This window comes from Papilio xuthus, unplaced genomic scaffold (genome assembly GCF_000836235.2).
Source record: "Papilio xuthus unplaced genomic scaffold, Pxut_1.1 DF826776.1, whole genome shotgun sequence".
Classification (NCBI taxonomy): domain Eukaryota; kingdom Metazoa; phylum Arthropoda; class Insecta; order Lepidoptera; family Papilionidae; genus Papilio; species Papilio xuthus.
The window spans coordinates 682,109-704,338 of NW_013531873.1; the positions used below are offsets into that span (position 1 = coordinate 682,109).

Sequence of the window (22,230 nt, forward strand, 5' to 3'; positions counted from 1 at the left end):
AAACTTATCTAAAATACTTATAAATTAATTATAAAAGTTTTATATAACTGGCTGCATACTTTTGGTTCTTGAAAAAACTTGGTAAAAAAACACACCTAAAACAGGAATGGATATTAAAATTATTACAAGATATGTTTTAATATTAGGTTAAATGATATGCAATTACAACGGGGACAAATTTGAGCAACTATGTCATAAAATATTTGCGAATTTAAAGCTTAATTCAACAGTGGTTCCCAACCTTTTTCTAACTTCATATTACGTAAACTGATATATAAACACGGCTAAACACTCACGTATATACGTCCGGTGGCGGCACCGACTAGTTTCGAGCCCATCGGGGGCCCTTCATCAGAATGAGTGGTACTGGTATTATTACGCGGACGCGGCCCGTCGCTCACTAGTCGGTGCCGCCACCGGACGTATATACGTGAGTGTTTAGACGTGTTTATATATCAGTTTTCATATTACGTATTCTAATAGTACACATAATTTCAAAATTGCTGCATCAAATTTAGAAAAAATAAGAAACACAGAAATAATTTAAAATTAAACACAAAGTCTAGATAAACGTTTTATGTCTATGATATATATATAAAAGCTTGGGAAGCACTGGTATATGGAATTGAATATTATTAATGAAAATTCCAAGGTTCAAAATCAGCGAAATTTATGTATTTATTTTGAATTTTTGATAATAATTTTGCTTACTATTTAGGATTAAATATAAAGAAGTCAACATAAAGGTACGTGTCTCACGCGCGGCACGCAACGTACTTTGGTTTGTATGATTTTACATAGCGCTGCGTCCATCCATACAAATATACGCGTACCTTAAAATTACCACTTATGATATGAGAAATTCATTGACAGCGTCATGTTTATTAAAATGATAAGAAAATATAATTCTATATATCAAAATTAAAGAAGGTAGAAGAAAATTTCCAAATGTTTTGTATACAGGGTGTCCCAAAAGGTTACGTACATAGGAAGGGGGATGATAGGGGTGGTCACAAGGGTCACCAGAAAAATAAAATAAAAATTTCCCTCTGGGTATTAAAAAAATAAATGGCATTTTTTAAAAACTTAAAAATTTTACACCTTCTGGGGCAATTTTGTAACCAATGACCTACAAATATTGCTATATTTAAAAAAAAGCTATTATGTTATCGTCAATAACCCTTTATCAATATGAAATAAAAAAAACAATACAACTAACAAAGATTTTAAAGAAAATTAAAATTGCCACAGAAGGTGTAAAACTTTTAAGTTTTTAAAAAATGCAATTTTTTTTTTTAATACCCAGAGGGGAATTTTTATTTTATTTTTCTGGTGACCCTTTTGACCACCCCTATCATCCCCCTTCCTATGTACGTAACCTTTTGGGACATCCTATATATGAAACTCAGCTTTTTCATAACAGGCACTGTAGCGTTCTTATTTCTACGGGCCGATTTTTAGCTAAATTTCACTTCATTGTGTAAATATTAAATAAAGACCGAAAATCTAACAAGATTAGTATTTAAAAAGTAATAAGACAGATGTATGGAAAAATAGCATTAAAAAGTTATGGTTTGTCTATGGATAGCAGTAGATTAACTAAAGAAATGAGGTTACAATATGGAAATAGATTAAAATCATTCTACCGTCTTTAGTATATTTACTCTGAGCTTGTGACAGTGCGTGCTTTCTATTTAAACCTTATTTCCACTGGCGCAGTCGAAATGACGTTCTTAGTTGGCGCGATCGCGTAGTGGAAATAACCATTAATGTGTCTTGGAAGATTCATCAAGTACATTCATAGGAACTGCCAGGATTTAAGAAACTTATATATAATTTTTTAATTAATAAATGCATTATATTTTTATCACTCAATCGCAATATTGGACGTAGTTTGCAGCCTAAATGTGATCTAGACAATGACCTCTATATTGGACAGGCTATAAGCTGTTATATTTTGTGCCTATTTGATGCCATTTTGGCGTTGTTAGCTGTGGTGGTAACTCGAATTATTAGAGGATACCACAGCATCCGTGAAATTATAGAGATCAGTCTAGGACATAAAGATTAGGAACCCCCTATAGTTAAAACCCTAGCAAAACTACTAATAGCATTTCTATAGTTTTTGAACCTTAGATGAAATGTCACATTACGAATAAAATGACTTCAGTGGTGCAGCGACTCAAATTAGGTCTAAGCCTTTGACACAAAAAATCGCTAGGTTTTTAATAAGTTTGGTAGATTTTTTTGTTAAATTTATTAAAAAGAAACGACCATCTTTAAAGATCCGATGATTCTTTGTCAGATCAGATGTCATCGTTTGTCAAAAAGTTATGTGACATTCCATCTAGTGTTGCCATAACTAACATTTTAATAGAAAAATTACTACAGCCTCGCTTTATCAAACCATAAATTATAATTCATACATAAGATAATCATAAACTTATATACGTTTTTAATATTATGCATATGTCAAAAGTCAATTCTTGCAAAGAGGTATCTGGACATTTTAAGGGTAACTACCACACTCAGAGACATACTCCCGACTTTAGGAGACCATTAAATTACTCTGAATGTAGTAATTACACAATATTAAACATTTGTGGTATAACCATAAATGGACAATATATTTTTCTTCAAATTTCAATATTCTCATTACAATATTATAGATAATAAAACGCATTATTTCATAAATATCATACTGGCAACCTAAGAAAATTATAACCTCCTTAGATAGAACCTTTTTATAGTTCAAAGAATGTCATAAAAAAAGAAATAAATAATGTCACAATAGCAAACAGTCGGGAAACAGATATATTAATTTCCTTTTCCAACTACATTCATAATTCTACCAAATTTATATGTAAAAAAAAACAAATTTTCACATATAAAAATGGAATTACAATCATTATTTACATAATAACAACTACACAAGGAATATATTAGTCAAATTCAACATTCATCAACCGAACATATTTGGCATAAAAATATCGGACAATTACGCGCGCACCTGTCAATCTGACATTGACAGCTAAGGCAAAGGCCCGCGCGAAATTCAGCCACAAACACATCAAGACTTATAAGTGCGGATAACATCTTTAATCTGTGCCCTACACAAGGGACATTGACCCCCACCTTTACCCCTCCATTGTTGTACCGCGCATCTATAACACATACACATATGACCGCACATATATAGCACACTATCAATAGGATTCTCATAACATATAGTACATTCAGTTCCTGTCAGGTTACCTTCACCGATCACAGAGTAAATCGGTTGATGATGTGATGATGATGGCATTTGTCGACTTGTTGATGGTCCATTTGGTATTCTTTCCATCCTAATAGGTTCTGAATGTCCATTAGGTATCTGTACTTGTTCGTTTACGTTATTTTGACTTGTTGATGAACATTGCGCGTCAGTTCTAATTCTTTGCTGTTGATAGGACTGTGGTTGGGAGCACGATGCTTGCGGTGGTATTGGTTGGAAGTTGGCGAGACATAACTGTGATGATGTTTGTATCGGCTGTAACAAAGAAAAAAAACTAATGTAACTAATATTATAAATACGTATGTTTAAATGGATGGATGTTTACTACTACGTATCTATAAAGGCTGTATGAAATTTGACATACATGTAGAACATAGCCTGGAAGAACACATAGGCTACTTGAAAAGTTTTTCTTTAATTCCGCGCAGACGAAGTCGCGGGCAAAAGCTAGTTTAACATAAAAGAAAGAAATAAAGTACCAGGACGTCATAAGTATATCTTACTTATATTATAACTGCGAATAGACGAAGTCGCTGGCAATAGCTAGTTTAATATAAATGTAACAGAGAAGTACCAGGACCTCATAAGTACATATATGTCTTTCGATTTCATTCACCTTAAAAAAAAGTTTTAAATTACCTCAATATAATGAGCGCTGGTTAAAGTCATTCCCTGTTGATTCGCTATATTCTGTCCGTTGGTTTGCGGCGGAAGACTGACGACCAGGACAGTGCCTCCAGAACCTGTGGCTATCGGTGCCGCTGACCCCGCAAGGACCCTTAACTGCTGAGGAGGAGTCTGCGCTGGCACAACTTGAGAACTCAACATCCTTATCTTTTGTGTAGCGCCGTAAATATCAACAAAAGCCCACAATCTTAACGTATGGTCAACATGCATAACCGTCACTGGATTCGATCCATTCCTACTGACGCGTACTTCACCGTCTACTGTCAAAGTTACAGCCAACTCATCACCTCTTCGTAGACCATTAGCCGCGTCTTTTCTAACAACCCAGTACTCTGGACGATCTAATAACTGTTCGGCGTCGTAAGGCAAGTCTACTGGGCGTAATGTACCAGGATCACATGACGTCAACCCTATAGCAAGACTGCCCGAATACGCCGCTTCAGTTGCCAATATTTGCACAACTATAGTCTGTCCTGGACGCATTGGACGAGCTGTGAATACATATCCTTGGCAGAATTCAGCTTCGATTCGTGCTGCAACACCTCTATCATTTGTAAACTGGACATTCCTTCCTTTAGTTCTATGTAAACTGAGAGGTACTAATGGGTTCTGATATCTTGGTGGTGGTAATGATTCATCAACACTTAAAGACCTCATTTCACCAACTAATCTTTCATCTTCTGCTACTGGACTTTGAGTTGCTCTTCGGACTTGATTCGGTACTCTTGGATCCGCAAATTGAACCGCTGTGCAATTCCCGTATACATCTACAAGTGCCCATAGTGGACTTCTCGTATCAACACCGGAAAAGAAGAGTCCTTTATCCTCTCCATTCATCCCGAAATGTACGTCACCAGCGGAGTTGACGTAATAATATAATATGTTGTCTTTTTCGCAAAACCTTTCGCCTAAAGCCTTGGCCCAGTTGCCGGGTTTATTGGTGAGATCTGGGCACGCATATTTTGGTAATGCGTGGGCTAGGGTCGTGGGATCGTGTGTGGTGAAACCGAAGCGTATGACACCACTCCAGCTGTTTGAAATCTCGACGAAACGTATGCATACCTGGAAAATAAAGAATGGAAATTTTAGATTGATTTATGTACAAAATTTAGAGTCAAGCTCTTTTACAATATTCTTAACAAAAATTGGTTAAAAATGCAGTGTTAAGTACTTACTTTTTCATTAACTCTAACTGGTCTTGCACTGAAAGCAACACCTTTGCAAAATGATTCCACACGACGGGCAGTGGATCCATCACGAGATATCCGGACATTCTCGCCATGGACCGCATGGAAGCTGAGCGGTGGAAGATTGTTGGGGGCGCCACCAGTGCACGATGTACGAGGTACTGAAACAAAGAAATTAACGCTTAGACAACTGGCCATAAAGAAAAATAAACTAAAAGAAAAATTTATAAGTTGTAGTCAAAATTCCGTTCCACGTATAAAGTTGGGTTGCCATGTTTTCACACCATTTCTTCAAATCGAGTCCTATTAACTTCAAAAGTGTTTAAATACATAAATATAAAACTCTTAACCACAATTTACACTGTGATGAATGAAATATTTATTAAAATTACAATAAAAAGAGATAAGACAAACAAAATAACGGTCTACAATTACGATTGTCTCTGTTAACTCCGCAAAATTTTTAAAATAAAAAAAATCAATATTATCTAGAAGTACCCAAGTTGTATTACGCGACACAACTTAAGTACAACGTATCCATTGTTGTTCCCCTCGGTTTATTTCTAAACGTCAAGATGGCGGATCCAAGATGGCCACCTGCGCGGCAGATGCGCGTGCAGCTTGCGTACGCGCGTTATATTTTAATACATTTCATAGTTTTAATTGGATAAAAACGAGAATAGTTGTTACTTGTATAGAGTTATTTGTTTATAAAAGAATTTGTTCGTTAAGACGACATTTTGACGTCAATTGTTTACATTAGCTGAAGTTCAGACATTTTCCTTACGTTTTAAATTTAAAATTTATTTTTACTGTATAGTAAAAAAAAGTTCATACTTTAAAATACTGAAAAATAACCAATTTTTCAAACGGTTTAAATTATAATTTTACTCTCCGAATCTTACTAATATTATAAATGCGAATGTTTAGATGGATGTGATGTGGATGGATGGATGGGTGTTTGAAGATATCTCTAGAACGGCTGAACGGATCTCGATTAAATTTGACATACGTATAGAACATAGTCTGAAAGAACACATAGGCTATATACTAATTAAGTTTCTTTATATATCCGCGCGGACGGAGACGCGGACAGCTAGTTTGACATACATGTAGAACATAGTCTGGAAGAACACATAGACTACTAATTGAGTTTTTATAATACCGCAAGGCAGTAGTCACGGGCGATAGCTAGTCAAGTCAAAGTCTTCTAATCAATTCCATTTATATTAGAACATTGCTCCACAAAAAAAATACGTCCGCCCATATGGGACCCTATCCACACTCCATCAACCAAGAGGAACACCCCATTGTATACGCACGTGCTTGTTCCGGAATCACTTCCAGTGCGAGGCGGGAAGTTATCATTGTACTTTAAGCGCCAATTTAAAGACGCCATCTTGTAACTATGATGTTCGATTTGACAGTTACGTTCGGATATCTTTTTAATTTGTTTTTTTTTTGTGTAAAAAGTTTTCATGTCAAATATTGTCGGATTATAAATAAGATTCGTCTGTAAATCTACATAATATAGCTTTATTGTTGCTATTTCTTTATCTTATCAACGCAGGAGAATCCAATCGATCTTATTTTAAATGTATGACAAAGTTTTTATCTAATTTCAAGAAATCTATACAAAGAACTGTAAAATAATTCCAAAACTGGATCTTATCGAGGGGGGCGTAAAACACCAGGTGCATTAAGAGTAGGGGACGCCATGATTTGGGGGCTTATTTCCGGCGGATACAACATGACTTACCTCATGTTATCTAAGGGTAGGATGGGGGTGGTAAATCGGAAGTAAATTGTTTTTTTTTTTTAAAGTAAAGATGATATTTTTGCAACATCACATTGTGGGAAGAGAAAGTATTCACAAGTTATTAATATACTAGCAGATTCCCGCGACTTCGCTTGCGGTTAATTAAAAAATGAAGTACACCAAACAAACAAAAAAATCTTTCATACTGCAGATTACTTTGAATCTGTATATATATATAAAAGAAAGTCGTGTTAGTTACACTATTTATAACTCAAGAACGGCTTTACCGATATGCCTGAAAATTGGTGAGGAGGTAGCTTAGAGCCAGGAGACGGACATAGGATACTATTTATTCATTTTTTTCAAATTTATCCCTTGAAGAGCTGCTTTTTATTTAACTTATTATATTAAGTTTTTTTATATATCCACGGGGACGGAGTCGCGGGCGACAGCTACTTTATTATAAATACAAGGAGTACAGAAAAGGATAATAGATATACATTTTGGATAGAGTTGCCACTGTAAAGTTACGCAATACATAGTACTCTAGTGGTAAATGTCATTGCTGACGTCAGCAAGTCTTCCTGATGCGACAGACATCCTAAGTTTAGACCTAGATGACGTCAATGACGGTCTAGATCTCAAACGGGAGCAGCAGCTATGCGACAAACTATGAGACAACGGCCCTATAATACAGTTGTTAGAAGGCCTAGCTAAAAAGATCTAGATTCAATTCTTTTTAATGCAGCTACTAGGAGATTATAACCATAAGGAGCTTAAAGGATTTAGTCTCTCATCTTTTTCATTCTCGTTGGAAATAACAGAGAAAACATGTTTTTCAATACAAGTGTATTGGTGGTTATATTTTAAAGTACCAGGACATTAGAAGTTTGCAGGAGTTATTAATACAATCTTTGTTCAAAGTAAAAGAGCGGAAACATGTTCACGGTTAGATGAACATAACCACATGCCCGTAATATATACCTACACATCCTATTTTGTAAAGGGGATGTGTGGCGAACTGCGTCTCCGGCAAATCAAAGCAATGTTTATCCTGTTTATAGACCGACAAAATGACCCCGATGGTCATAATTTAAACTAAAATGGATAGGTCATTGATTAGAAATAACAGCAATTGTTTCGTTCGAATCCTCACCGCCACTAAAGAAGGAATCAAATAGGCACAAAATATCACGACTCATAGCCTGTCCATGTATAAAGGTTAGTTGCTGTCAAGTGGCTGTCAATGTCAAAGACTTTGTTGTCTTAATAAGGTTTTATATACAACATGACATAATTTTCTCTTTACCAATTCGTTTATTTTAAATTGTATTGTTTGATATAATCTTAATGCTACTTATACTACATAAGACATCGGTTTGCGCAAAACCACCCCTATACTTTAACAATGCACACTTAATTATCTTCATCCCCTTGAGAGACCGCACATGTTAGGGGATGAACGCGTGGGTGTTACAGAAATAGATTGTCGGGGTGTATTAAAATCTTCTTAAATAATCTTACTAATATTATAAATGCGAATGTTTGGATAGATGGATGTTTGGATGGATGGATGTTTGAAGGTATCTCCAGAACCGCTGTATGGATCTCGCTCAAATTTGGCATAGATATAGAACATAGTCGGGAAAACAGAGTTTTTTTCCAAGTGGAGTCGCAGGCAAAATAATCTAGTAAATAACAGATTGCTCTTAAAGGTTAGAAAACTTCTTGTACTAGGATATGAGGAATTAGAAGGAGGTATTCTGCTTATACTCTTTGTTTACAGGCGTTATGGCTCGTGTATAAATAACCACGCTCCGTGAATATACTTAATCCAGACATATCGGATCATTGAACTTTAATCTATTAAAAGCATTTAAGTGTTTCTTCTACTTACAGTGGGTTTCTGACATTAAAATATCCGTTTAAAATATATTGCTATCTCTGTTTTATCAAAGATAACGACAGGGATGACGATATGGTCTCAGAAACAAACCTTAAATTAAACAAAAAATAATTTAATTTTCTTTCAAAAACATTAAACACAATTAGTGAAAGGTACCAGGCTATTATAAATTCATAGGATACATTCTAATTAAATAGTTTATCGATTATATCATATCTCTTTCATTCTTCTTCAAAAAAATGGAGATAGCAATATGTTTTTTCGAATGTTTCGGCAATGGGAACCCACGTTTATATTTGACCTCATTATATAGATTTGATTGAATATATTCTTCAATCTATTCGAATCATGGGTGGGCAGAAGATTGCGTGGGCAACTATTGAAGATGACTAAAGGTACTAGGATTGCATAAGTATTAGGTAGGTCGAAATACTATTAATTTTTGCCCACACATTCTCCCAAATATGTGGGTTAGTTATAATTAGCAACTTAATATATTAGAAAAACCTTTAAAAATAAAGAAAACATAAATAAGGGCAAGTGGACAGGCATGTACAGCGCCATCTGCGTTCCCAAAGTAGCAATTACACTCCTAAGGGATAACCACCCTAAAGTAATTTCGTAACGTAAATATTAAATGGCATTTTCTTTTTAATTTCAAACTTCAAATTCCACTTTTTTTATATCATAAGGTGGCAAACAAGCGAGCGGCCACCTGAAATCGCTGAAATAGCGAAGCGACCGTTGCCCATAGACACACGCAACTGCACATGCGTTGCCTACCATCAATCGACGGAGGAGAGGATGCACAGAAAGAAAATATTTTCCCTTTCCATGCATCCTCTCATCCGGAAAGTCCACTTCCACTTCCCATCCTTTCCTTATAAGAAAAAGGGTGAGAAGGGAAAGAGGACTAAATTAGGCCTCCGGGACACACACTCATCAGACGAAACGCAGAATTGCTTCCACTTCACGCCTATGTTCGGTGTGGTCGTGGTATTTCACCGGGCGAGCCGGGCCAATTCGTGCGAAGATGTTAAAGCGGGCTCTACCAATGTACTTCCAATCAAGGCCATAAATAAACGTACTTCTTACTAATATTATATAATAAATGCCAATGTTGAAATGGATGTTAGAAGGTATCTCCAGATCCGCATAGATCTGGCTGAAAGTGATGTAGAACATAGAAGATTACATCGACAGTTAGTGGTCATATAAGCAAAAATGTTAAGACGTCTCTGAGTTTATACTTTTCATTGTCAAGGACCACTGCCCATAGAGTACCGAGGTCGACCACCTCAAAACCATAGACCATAGCGAAAGATTTAAAGCGGAACAAGTAACCAAGCAACGGTTTTTATGGCCAGTAACAATTAAAAATTTAGACTCGCATCGACTTTTCATGCACGATATTTTATCGATTTTTTTACATATTACTGTTTATGACCTTTGGTCATAAAAATACTTGAATCATTTCATATTATGAGATCAAGTACTTACTAATATTATAAATGGAATAGTTTGGATAGATGAATGTTTTGAACAGTTTGAAATAACGTATATAAGCTTTGTTTTTATTATTAAAATGCAACTGATACCTGATTCAAGCACAAGGTATCATTATTGTACTTTATTTATGCCCTAAATTCACTCCTTGTGCTAATTTAGGTCTAAACATTCATTAATTTATGTCCTTGGTTCTTCGCAAGCCAAATCACACCTTGTCCCTTTGTCTTAAAAGCTATTTTTGAACGAATCAATTTGTGTTACTCATACGTTTAACGCATTTGTTTTGTTCCTTTGTACACATATCTTTTGTACTCAATTAGGATGTATGTTTGTTTGTTGCTAACAAAGTGACTTTCAGTCAACAATAATCGAAATTTCAAAATAATTACGTGTTTTTTTAAGTTAAATTGGGAACATAACACTGGCAACTTTATTATTTTTTTTCATTTTTAATTATAAGTGGCCATGTATCCACAGATTAAAATGATTCAAAAATGGTAGCAAAAGATTATAAAATTCTTGTAAAAAGATGTTTTATGATTACATTACGCTATACATGGAGGGGATAGGTAGAGGCACAGAGGCGTAACGATCTAAAAAGCCACGATGCGTATCTTACCGCGTCTACTTTCAATAAATAAAAGAGATAGTTTTAAGCTTTACGTATGCAAGACAAGGATGAAAGTATTTTTATCCAAACATCCAATAAAAAAAGGAATTTTAGAGTTTTTTGCCATTTGTTTTATCATCTTTACTAAGGAAGTACCAGGGCAACAGAAATAATAAGAGTAAAGTAGAGATAATTAACAAAATCCATTTTCTTTATTATATCGTTATTGTAAGGTCACTTGTTTTAGTCCTTATAAATTCCCGCTTAAAATAAACAAAGATTGGGGCGCTATTGTTACAACTTGTCTATGCATTTGCGGGGGAGTGTTGCCAGAGTTAATGCACTAATTCCGTCACAAATGTTCACACATGGCCATGACCCACGGGGATTGTGTGGGGGTCCTCGGTTTATTTGCGGTTTACGATGTTATTCATTTAAGAAAGACACGGGGACAGAACTATAAATATTTGTGTCAATACCCTACTACGCGTTGATCTGTATTTTTTTTTATTTTAGAAAAATTAAGTTGTTTTTGGCTTTTACTGTACCAGGCAATCATAACTGTAGAAAAAATAATTATAATCTGTACCAGGGGCGCATAAGTAGAACAGAATCACAAACAAAAAAGTAAACAACTCGTAACACAAGATATACCGTCAAACCGCAAACCGCGGACAGGATGGTCAGCGCCGGATGCGTGATAGGGATGCCATTGCATAAACATACCGAAAATGCAACCACAGATTAAAAACACATCTTTAAACGTATTAAACAGGTTTTATTGTCATTTTATGATTTCCTGGTACTTCATTTAAAGTAGGTTTAAATTTTAGTGCGTCTAACTAAATTAGCTCAACCAGACATAGACAAGGTAAGACTCCTACAGTACGACAAAGATTTTGCGGCTTAAACATCGACAATAGAGAATCCCTAATGAGAATTTTTGTCTATAGAGATAGATGACAAATGACAGATAAATGTCTATGTAGGTTATAAAGCTGGTATTCTCTATGTCCAGTCTCTTAAATTTATTTATCTATGACAGCCACACCTCATTACAAGATCATTCAAAATCATTATGTCATTAAATGAAATGACGCTTTTGGAAATTTTATGTTTCATCTATGACCAGTAATTTGGTAGCGCGTGAGAAACTTTCTTTTACGTGTTTACTAATTTACAACGCTATTCAAACATTATCTCATTACTAAGACATCATAAACTCCTTAAAAACCTTCATAGGTTTTTATAAGAACTATAAATAAAAAATAAACGCTTGTAAAAGAAAGAAAAACCTTTACTCTTGTAAAAACATGATAATTGTCTTCAATTATCATGTTTTTGTTAATTAAAAAATAAAAAAAAAGACAAACTACTTCTCAAGAAAATTCGAACGAATCCAAAAAATCTAAATAAAAAAAACATGTTATGAGACAAAAGCCTTCTAATCATTCAGCCAAATAAAAAAAAGTTTTATCAATTACAAAATCTAGATTACTGGCAGCCCTAAGTCCAGATAATAGCTAGGTCAGAAAAAAAGTAAAAACCCGTGGCCGACGGTTAAATATAACCTCGATCCGGATTGATAGTTAACAATTATCTATAACGGTAATATACCAGTTTCCCACGTTCAAACTTAGAGAATTGAATATTTTTTTTTAACAATTGCAAAGACTTCTTTACAAGTTATGATCTCCTGGTAGTTGTTACATAAATTTTACTCTCGAATCCTAATTAAAACATGTTAAAATTTGGGTGGGTTTAAAAAGTGTTTCCACTGTATCGCAACAATATCGTTATCCCTCTTATTCTCTTTTAAAAAAAGATAGCAATAATGTTCCACAAATATCACGCCACTTTAAATTCATGCTTCTAAAACGTTACAGATTCGAACCCAAACATAAACAGGCCGATAATTTAGCCACCAAACTATAAAGAACAGACCACACAGATGACATAACACCTAGAGAGAACATCTGAACACCATTCTCAAGTAAATGTACGAACCATCAGCCGAAATGACGTATGAATGTTCTACACAGTAAGCTATAATATAAAAAATGAATCATACTAAGCTAAGCTAGAAAAGAGCTAAATATAAGCTACAATTTAAATAAAAAAACGTGAATTTAAAAGTACAAACTCCTCAATGATTTAAAAAAAATACAAAATTAATAGGCCATTAAACAGAAAACAAAGGTTAAAAAAAAACATTTTCGTCGACTAGTCGTTATAACAGCTAATTAACTGTTATTTCTTAGCTATCGTTACGCTATAAATAGCTGTATACAAACGCATTAAACCAGCCTGACAAGTTATATATTTTTAAACGGTTAACTTCGTGGGAATCGATTCACTTTCAAAGCCCTTTTGTTTTATATACAGTTGGGTACAGTTATTACATTTTTTTACACAGCGGACAATATTTAATTGCTTGGGAAAAGATGACTGACACTAGTTAGTGTAAAACTATCGTTTATTATTTTTATTTTGTGTATGAGATTGAATGGACTGTAGAAATTATGTATGGATTGTATGGAAGAGGATATGTATAGAACCTTTTTTGTATGACTGAAGTATTAAAGTAAAAGGAAAATAATTTATAAGAGTACCAGGAGATCAGCAAGGGAAAGTAGTTAATATAATTATTACTTCAATGATCTTAATTCTTAATTGTCCTTCCCATCTTAACGTTATTGCCTTGCAAATAAAAAAATATGCTCTTGCCGAAAAATTTAGCATTCCAATAACCTAATTTCAATTCTATTCCTAATAGCATTATGTCTAAAATAGCGTAACACTTATAAAAGTGCGTTTACGTAATTGGAACGCGCAATGATATTACAACCATTTCGCTCGCACTCAACAATATTAATATTGTCGTCCCTTTCGCACGGTACGGCCTGGTCGATTCTCACGGACCGTGGGAACTTCACCTTTCCGATTGACGATGTATCGTCTCGTTATACGATATAGCTCTTGTTTATCGATGCGCTCCTGGTACTCGATGGACCAAATAAGTAGGAGGACCACTTGACTTTGAAGACAAACAGACCGCCCAGTAAGTAGAACATAGATTTGGATGCTGGGCTTTTAAAAATACCAGGACAACAAGAAATTACTTTAAAATATGGACTTTAATCATTCTTATATACAAAATAGATATTTGCAAATGATATACCGAGAAAATGAATTGCGAAATATAGATAAAATTATTTTATCTGTCTAATATATAACTTGCATATATTTAAATATCCATATTATTTCAATGTTGTATAATTTTAAATAATCGTATAAATTATTTTGTAATTCCTTTAAATATTTATAAAAACACTTAATTAGTAGCCTGTGTTTTTTCAAGACTGTGTTCTACATGTATACCTAATTCCCAGCTAGATCTATATTTCTTTTCTGAAAATAACAAATAACAAACATCCATCCATACATACATTTGACAAAAGAAAGTGGTGTTAGTTACACTATTTATAACTCAAGAACGACTTTACCGATATGCCTGAAAATTGATGAGGAGGTAGCTTAGAGCCAGGAGACGGACAAAGGATACTATTTATTCATTTTTTTTCGAATTTATGCCTTGAAGAGCTGCTTTTTATTTAACTTACTAATATTAAAATGCGAATGTTTAGATGGATGTGATGTGGATGGATGGGTGGGCTACACTAATTAAGCTTTTTTATATATCCACGCGAACGGAGTCGCGGGCGACAGCTAGTAGTACTATAAATATTTAAAATTAAAATAAAGAACGAAGATTTTCATTCCACAGTTTATAATTTGAAAGTACCAGGTAATCATAAACTGTAACAGATGTATGTAACAATACAGTCCCGGAAGCGAGAATATCTTGTGTAAAATGAAATTAGCAATTCTCAACCCGTGCCGAGTTTACGATAAATAAATAGATAAAACTACAAAAAGAATTGAATCTTATTCCGATTACATTAAGTTTTAAATTACAACGAATTAAATAATTGTAGAGTTTTTATAAAATGAACAGTGAAAATTCAACTTTAATCCGATAATTTTAAGGTCGCTATTACTAAGTAGGTGTTTAAAATAAGTTGTCAGTTACGCGTTGACGTCTTGATTCCCACGCGCGGGTTCGAGGAACTTCGAATTTTGAAATTTCAACAAAAAGGGTTGCCATAAAACCATCTGGTCAGCAGATTTCTAACAAAATAGTAAAATTGTGGGAAAAATTCTAAACAAAGCTTTAAACAATGGTAGAAAAAAAATGCTAAATATCTTTTGTGAATAGAGGTTTTTGTTACAAAGCCGGATTGTAAATATTTTCGTCGTGTTTTGTTTTACTATAGAGATAATGAAAAAGTTTTTACTCAAACTTTGGTATTCATTTTAATCCCAATATGGGATACTAGGCGCTCAGACTGTTATGCAAAATAATTGTTAAATAATACACACATTTTAGATGGAATCTTATCTATTATTATATAATATATAACAGATAACAAATTATGTATGTAAATCCAAATATTGAATGACATTTCATAGCGTGGGAATTTAAAATTGTCTATGAAAATCATTTGCTTGCCCCTGACTACCCCTTTACATTATAGGCGTGTTTAAATACGCTTGCGCAATCTAAGATCCCGGAAGATGCATCGTTTCTCTCTCATGACCTATCGACCTAACGCTTTCTCCTAGTCTTTAAACCGTTTAAGATTATGCGACCCTAGTACACAATTATATTAAACTTGGTTTAGGCAAAAGTTAAAAAAAAACCTTCGATAGTGCCAAAAACGTGTCACATAAGTCGGTTGGACTGAATCTGTTTTGCGTCTGTTCTATGCCTATTTTTTTTTAGTAATAAACTGCCTCTGACCGACCCAAACAAATTTCGTCACACCATAAATTAAATTAGTTAGACATTTTTTGAGCTAGTCTTTAATTTCATAAGTATTAAGACTGCATAAAATGCTGGATATGAATTCAGATATGACAGCTTTATATGACGACATTACAAAAGGAAAGGGGGCTGGACATTGATACACCTCTTTTAAGTTATAATCGCCTAGTACTTTTAACCAGTTAAGCAAGGATACTTGGATATATCTGGAAACAACGGATATCAAACAGCTTTCCATACCTTTCCGGAGAGCGGTACCAACAGTTATTCGATTTACTTCAACGGTAATAGACGTCCGTCGATTACCAAGAACTATGACGTCTACTGCTTGAAGGAAATCAATGTAGCCATTGTTTGAATTCTAAATTTATACCAGTTTTTAGAATTAAAGATGACGTAGATGTCACATTGTTTAAAACTAGCTGTAACGAACGACATCTGTAGTAGAAAAATTTCAGCGAGATCCATGCAGCCATCTAGAAATACATCCATTCGCATTTTTAATATTAATAAGAAGTAAGATTACAGCTCAATAAAACACAACAAAACTCTTCACGATTAACGAATTTATTTGGAAGACGTGATAATATTAAAAAAATCAATACTGGATAATCCTGAACGAGGCACCAAAATGAGCAAACTTAGTTTATTTAAAATAAGAAAGTTTACTAAAAATGGCAACACACATTTTCCCGCGTTTCAAATTGCTAGAATTCCAAATACAAAATGGCCGTTCTCACGATCATTACGCGTTCCTCAGAAATAACTCAACAGAATCCCCAATTTAGAACCATACCTTTATAACTTCGAGAGACTAACTTTCATTAAACTTAACTAAAGAAAACATGAATTAAGTTTAATTTAAGTAAAAAAAATATGCGAAATACGTAAATAAAATGCATTTGCATATTGATTTTTATTATAAAAAAACAAACATAAATTACTATAATTACAATATTTATCGGTTTATTCATGAATTTAAGCATTTAATATCGTAATAAAAATATATTTGATTCTTTATTTCAATATTTTACGTGATAATTAACATATAAATAATTAATAATTAATAAAATATTAAAATAACACAATAAAATGATTCTAAAATATCCGCCATTTTGTCTAATTCGTAACAGCGGGAACGCATCAGCTGGCGTTAGCAACACCTTTCCAAATCATCTGACCTTATCTAACAAACGAAATTCTATATCTTGCATCTTATTTAAAAGTTTTGTAAACGCCTTTACATTTATATCTTGCATATAAAAATAACTCTTATCTCAAAGCAATAAAGTTCATAATTCAATTATCACCCATACAATCCTCTCCGAAAGGTATTATTTACACCTGGTACTAAAGTTCGTATCGTAAAATAAACCTTATTCTCTGTGCCATAAAGTTTAATTTGGAATAAATTACAAATACACCCTAGTGTTGCATTTTGAATTTAACAGCTGTACTAAATTCGATAGGAATTATCGATATCTGTTATAAGAAAATAAGGCAAAGGTACTTTGGCTGAATGATAAAAAGGCAAAGGTCTTGTGGCTGTAAGACTATTTTATAAAGAGATTTATGCATTAAATGGACTAATTATTAATTAATCTAAAAAAATTAACGGCGTTGTTTAATTTTAAACTGGAATTTTAAGTCTAGATTTTATCTACTATATCTAGGTTAACATTATAAAATATCAAAATCACGCAACAAATTCGAGCACGTTAGGTTTTTTTTTCTCATACCATAAACCATACCTTTACGTACAGATAAAAAAGGTCTTTGCCCTGAGCTATCAAGATGACACCGAAGAAAAAAAAGTAAATTTTAGGATACTGGCGTTATCGGTGAACAAACATATGGTGTGTTGCTATCCTTTTTCAACCTATACTTCTCTTTCTAACATATTATTAAATAAGAACAGCTGTTTCGAAACGGGATCTTACTTGCGCGTGCGCAAGCTTTTAGGGTTGGCAAAGACAATCCTAAAATTAACAAATTAAAAATAAAATCTACTATATTACTGAAAGATCGTATTTCTACGTGAAAACGTCCGATTAAATAACTTTAATATAAGTACAGTATTAAAAAAAAAACTAAGTTATTGGTTAAGTAATAATCAAGTATGAATAAGTAACCCACTATAATACTTAAGAATCTATCTTCAATATTTCCTAGTTAAAAATATTAATTTGAATTTCTTCAATTTCGTACAAAAGTGACAACCCTGCCCACGTCAGCTGCTAAACGCACAAAAGGACTATTCTATAAGGAACAGCTGTCTCTTTATGCCATTTTTTTCTATCCTACTCAATTCTTAAAGGTTAGTCCCGGGCAATGAACAGGAAGAACCTATGGCTCAGTGGTTAACATATAACAAAGTCTCAGGTACGAATCTATTCGTCACTATTAGTTTCGCCTAAAACTTACGAGGAGAACTTAGTCAGTAAACGTGAAAAAAAAATTATCAACTTAATTTGCATTCTTGAATTATTTAATGTTACTAATATTATAAATGCGAATGTTTGGAATCTTGCCGATATTTTACATAGATGTAGAACACAGTCGTGAAGAACACATAGATTACTAAGTCTTTTTTAGTTCCCCGAAAATGGAGTCGCGGGCGATAGCTAGTTCTGTCATAATTACGTTAAAATAACTAACATTGTACATATGCAATTAAACGTTAACAACACTACAAAAAAAATGAAATGATTAATCGATATTTCATCGAACATTTAATTATTAATTATTCACATCACTAATAACAGCTGTCAAAATCCGCCATCTTTTTCGTTATTTTTAAATCTTAAGGAAGTCACCGGTACACAGGTCATATAAACAGATGTCAAACACCTTGTGATCAACCTAATTTAAAATCTAATAAAATTGAGAAATACATAACAAATAATTTTAAAAAGGTGCATCAAAACAGCTGGTTAAAATCGACAGATGCCCAATGCAGATGGCCCAACACTTCATACCATAATCCACCTTAACACCATACCAAAAAGGCACAATTTGCCTTAACTAATACTAGGTAATACATTTTTAATCCCACCGAATCTTTCTTTGTAAAATGAATCTTTTCTTAACGCTTTAAGGTACAATTTAGTATGATAAATATATTTCAGGTCCATTTCGGTCAAATACAACGATAACTTCTAATTCTGTAAGCAACTGCACTTATAACTGTCGCCCGCGACTCCGTCTGCACGAAGTTAAAAATAAAACAATTAGTAGCCTATATGTCTATGCTCTGTTCTACACAGCTAGGGTAGTCAGGTCGCCAAAGCAAGACACACACCAGCCAGTTTGGCCGGAAATTTAGGTAGAAATGCCACTATATTATTGCGCTCGGCCACTCTCGGTTGCGAAATTTAAAATGCCTAACAAAAGCCGGACAACCCGGAAAACGTTTAATTTGGCCAGACACGCAATCAAAAAGCTTACCTATATAGTGCAGCGGATCCGGAGATACCTTCTAACAAACATCCATCCATCTAAACATTCGCATCTACATATATAAAAGAAAGTCGTGTTAGTTACACTATTTATAACTCAAGAACGGCTTTACAGATATGGCTGAAAATTAGTGAGGAGGTAGCTTAGAGCCAGGAGACGGACATAGGATACTATTTATTCATTTTTTGAATTGTTTTAAGTTTAACTAATTAAGTTTTTTTTAAACATCCACGCGGACGGAACCGCGGGCGACAGCTAAGATTTCTAATTTATATGACGATCGTGTGTATTAACTGAAATATAACAATATTAACACATTCACTGCTATCATTAGACTACAATTTAACACGTGAACATCCTAATGGCATTGAAGTCTCAAGGTGCATTTAGAAAAAAATTACATGCTTTATTACTCATGCGAAACCAAAGCAGGTTAGTATAAAAAATAACATCATTTAATTAATAAAACTAAACTGCCCGTATGTAATATAAGCTGTAGCACGCGACTCCGTCCACGCGGTATAACAACTTAATAAATAGCCTATGTGTTCTTCCAGACTATGTTCTACAATGACAAATTTCATCGAGATACATACAACCGTTCTTTTATATACCTTCTAACATAAATCCAAACATAAGCATTTATAATATTAGTAAGAAGTATTATAAAATCATAATAGAAGTAATTCTTTACACTACACACTTTTACAGAAGGCTGAATGTCTACGTGAATAACAAACTAACTTATTTTTCTCTAATTCCTCGCTTACAAAGTCGCGAGCAACATCTATTTAATAAATTAAAACGATTTAACATTTCATAATACCTATATCTATATCCCGCGGCAATATTTTTTTTATCTATGTACAAATATTCCGATTTGCGCAGAAAAAAACCGTTAAAAACGGACACAAAGCGTACACAACATAGATAAAAAATAAATAGGGGAGAGCTGCATATAACTTTCATGCCAGTAATACTGGCCAGCTATACTTATGAAGTAGAATAAATACAAATATACGTTTATATTTATTCTAGAAAAAAGGTTATAATTGCATACGAAATTGTAGATTAGATTTTAAATCTAAACGCATAGAAATATGTAATTTATGACTACCTTTATCTATATTAAAATTCAAATTAAGAACACATAGAAATATTGTTAAAAAAAAAATCGCTTACCTAATCCCATCTTTTTCTTTATCTTTTTAAAGACTTTCATTTTCGACCCCTTCTTATCCTTAACAGGGGTGGTCTCGGGCTCCAGGGCCATGGGAGGCAGGACTAGAGTCTGGGGCGGCATTTGAGCCCCATGCCCCGAGCCCCTAGGACAAGCGGGGCAATGACAACCCCCTCGCGCCTGCCTAACACTCATACAATTGCTTACACCCATCATTTGTCCCGATTTACTTGTTAAAACGCGATAGAAAAGTCCAATTCTAATTCATGTCAAAGCACAGTCACGGAATAATTGTAATTTTAATTTCAAAGTCACGATAACACGACGCGGTGCCGATGATGCGGGTTGGGGACGCGACGCGAAAGACGTCCGCTCGCTGCGACGTACCGCGGCGGAGTGAGGGTACGCGCGTCACGCGCCAAGGGCTCGTGTTGCGTACGCACGAACTCCCTAAATGTAGGATAACCATAAAACATTGGAACAGTGTCCTTAGGAATTTTTTTTTCGACGTGACTGAATGTTTTGTTTGCCTAAGTATTGTTTGCTGATATTGTTAAACTTTTTCAGTTAACTTTGTGTTTCAACATTAATTTAAATTGTCGCAAGGTGAAACTAAGATATTTTTGTTATCAAAAATAACAAACACTTTCAGTTCAAATCACGTACGAGATTAATAAAATGAGAGCATTTTGCAACATATTGCAGTACAGTAAATTTTATTAATAAAAATTACACAACAAATTGCGTGCGTTTTTAATATCTTCGAATTTTATATGCTCTACTTAGCTTCACTCACAAACAGCACAAAACCTTTAAATTTAAAAGTGAATATTATTTATCAAAGTTTTAGTCACCGTATGAATCATCCATCTCTTTCAAACACATAACAAATAAAGGAGATGGAATGAAAAGGTTTTCAGCTGTTAGAACAAATGACGATAGGGCGTGATGCTTTCTAATTAATAGCCTTTGACTAACAATGCCGACATCTGCACTAATATTATAAATGCGAAAGTTTAGATGGATGGATGTAATAAAGTATCTATAGAACGGCTTATAGAACGTTGATGAAATTTGGCACTGATGTAGAACATAATCTGGAAGAACACATAGACTATTTGATAAGTTATTTTTTTAATTCTGCATAGAATCGCAGGCAACAGCCACTACCTTCTATATATTACCAGCAGTAACAAAATGACAAAAGGTTAGGTTACAAGAGAATTAACAAAAGTATCAAACCAAGAATGAAAAAATATATTATGAAAACTTAGTTCAAGGTAAATTAAACATCTTGAATGATGTAAGATAAAATTCCAAATATATTGAACGTCTTTTTTTATTAAACAAACTAGTTTAATTATATTTTTATCAACATTTTCCTCTTGCACAATTTTTGACTAAAGTTGCTTACACAAAACCTGTCGACTCTTACTTATGCAACTTACAGTTGGTTTCTGAGACCTAAATATCTGTTCAAAACACATCGTCTTCCCTGTCATTATCTTTGACAAAACAGAGATAATATATTTTTGGTATTATTTGAAGTCGTTATAGAATCGCTTCGAATGCACTTTGTCTAACACCCCTGGAATTCCTGATAAATAACTTAAAGTGAAATTCATCATAGAAATAACCAGTAATATAACAAGAAATATAATTAAAATTGTAATTATAATAATCAATTACGTAATTACGATCATTTTTTGATTACAACATTAGAAACCTGTTGTTTATAATAATCCTACTAATATTATAAATGCTAAAGTTT

At 33.7% G+C, this 22,230-nt stretch overlaps 1 protein-coding gene across 2 annotated transcripts in view; it reads right to left on the bottom strand.

Moving 5' to 3' along the window:
- Positions 1-1,363: 1,363 nt before the first annotated feature.
- Positions 1,364-22,230, bottom strand: part of neur (E3 ubiquitin-protein ligase neur) — a 30,699-nt gene continuing 9,832 nt past the window's right edge. Inside the window, exons 1-4 of one of the 2 annotated variants that reach the window (XM_013318990.1) lie at positions 20,462-20,841; positions 5,137-5,309; positions 3,914-5,023; positions 1,364-3,529 (exon numbers count right to left, since the gene is read on the bottom strand). In XM_013318990.1, the coding sequence (XP_013174444.1) occupies positions 3,071-3,529; positions 3,914-5,023; positions 5,137-5,309; positions 20,462-20,675 (1,956 nt within the window). In that variant the 5' untranslated portion in view covers positions 20,676-20,841 and the 3' untranslated portion in view covers positions 1,364-3,070. Of the gene's footprint in view, positions 3,530-3,913; positions 5,024-5,136; positions 5,310-20,461; positions 20,842-22,230 lie in introns of those variants that run through there. The other variant, XM_013318991.1, reaches the window with a different exon arrangement.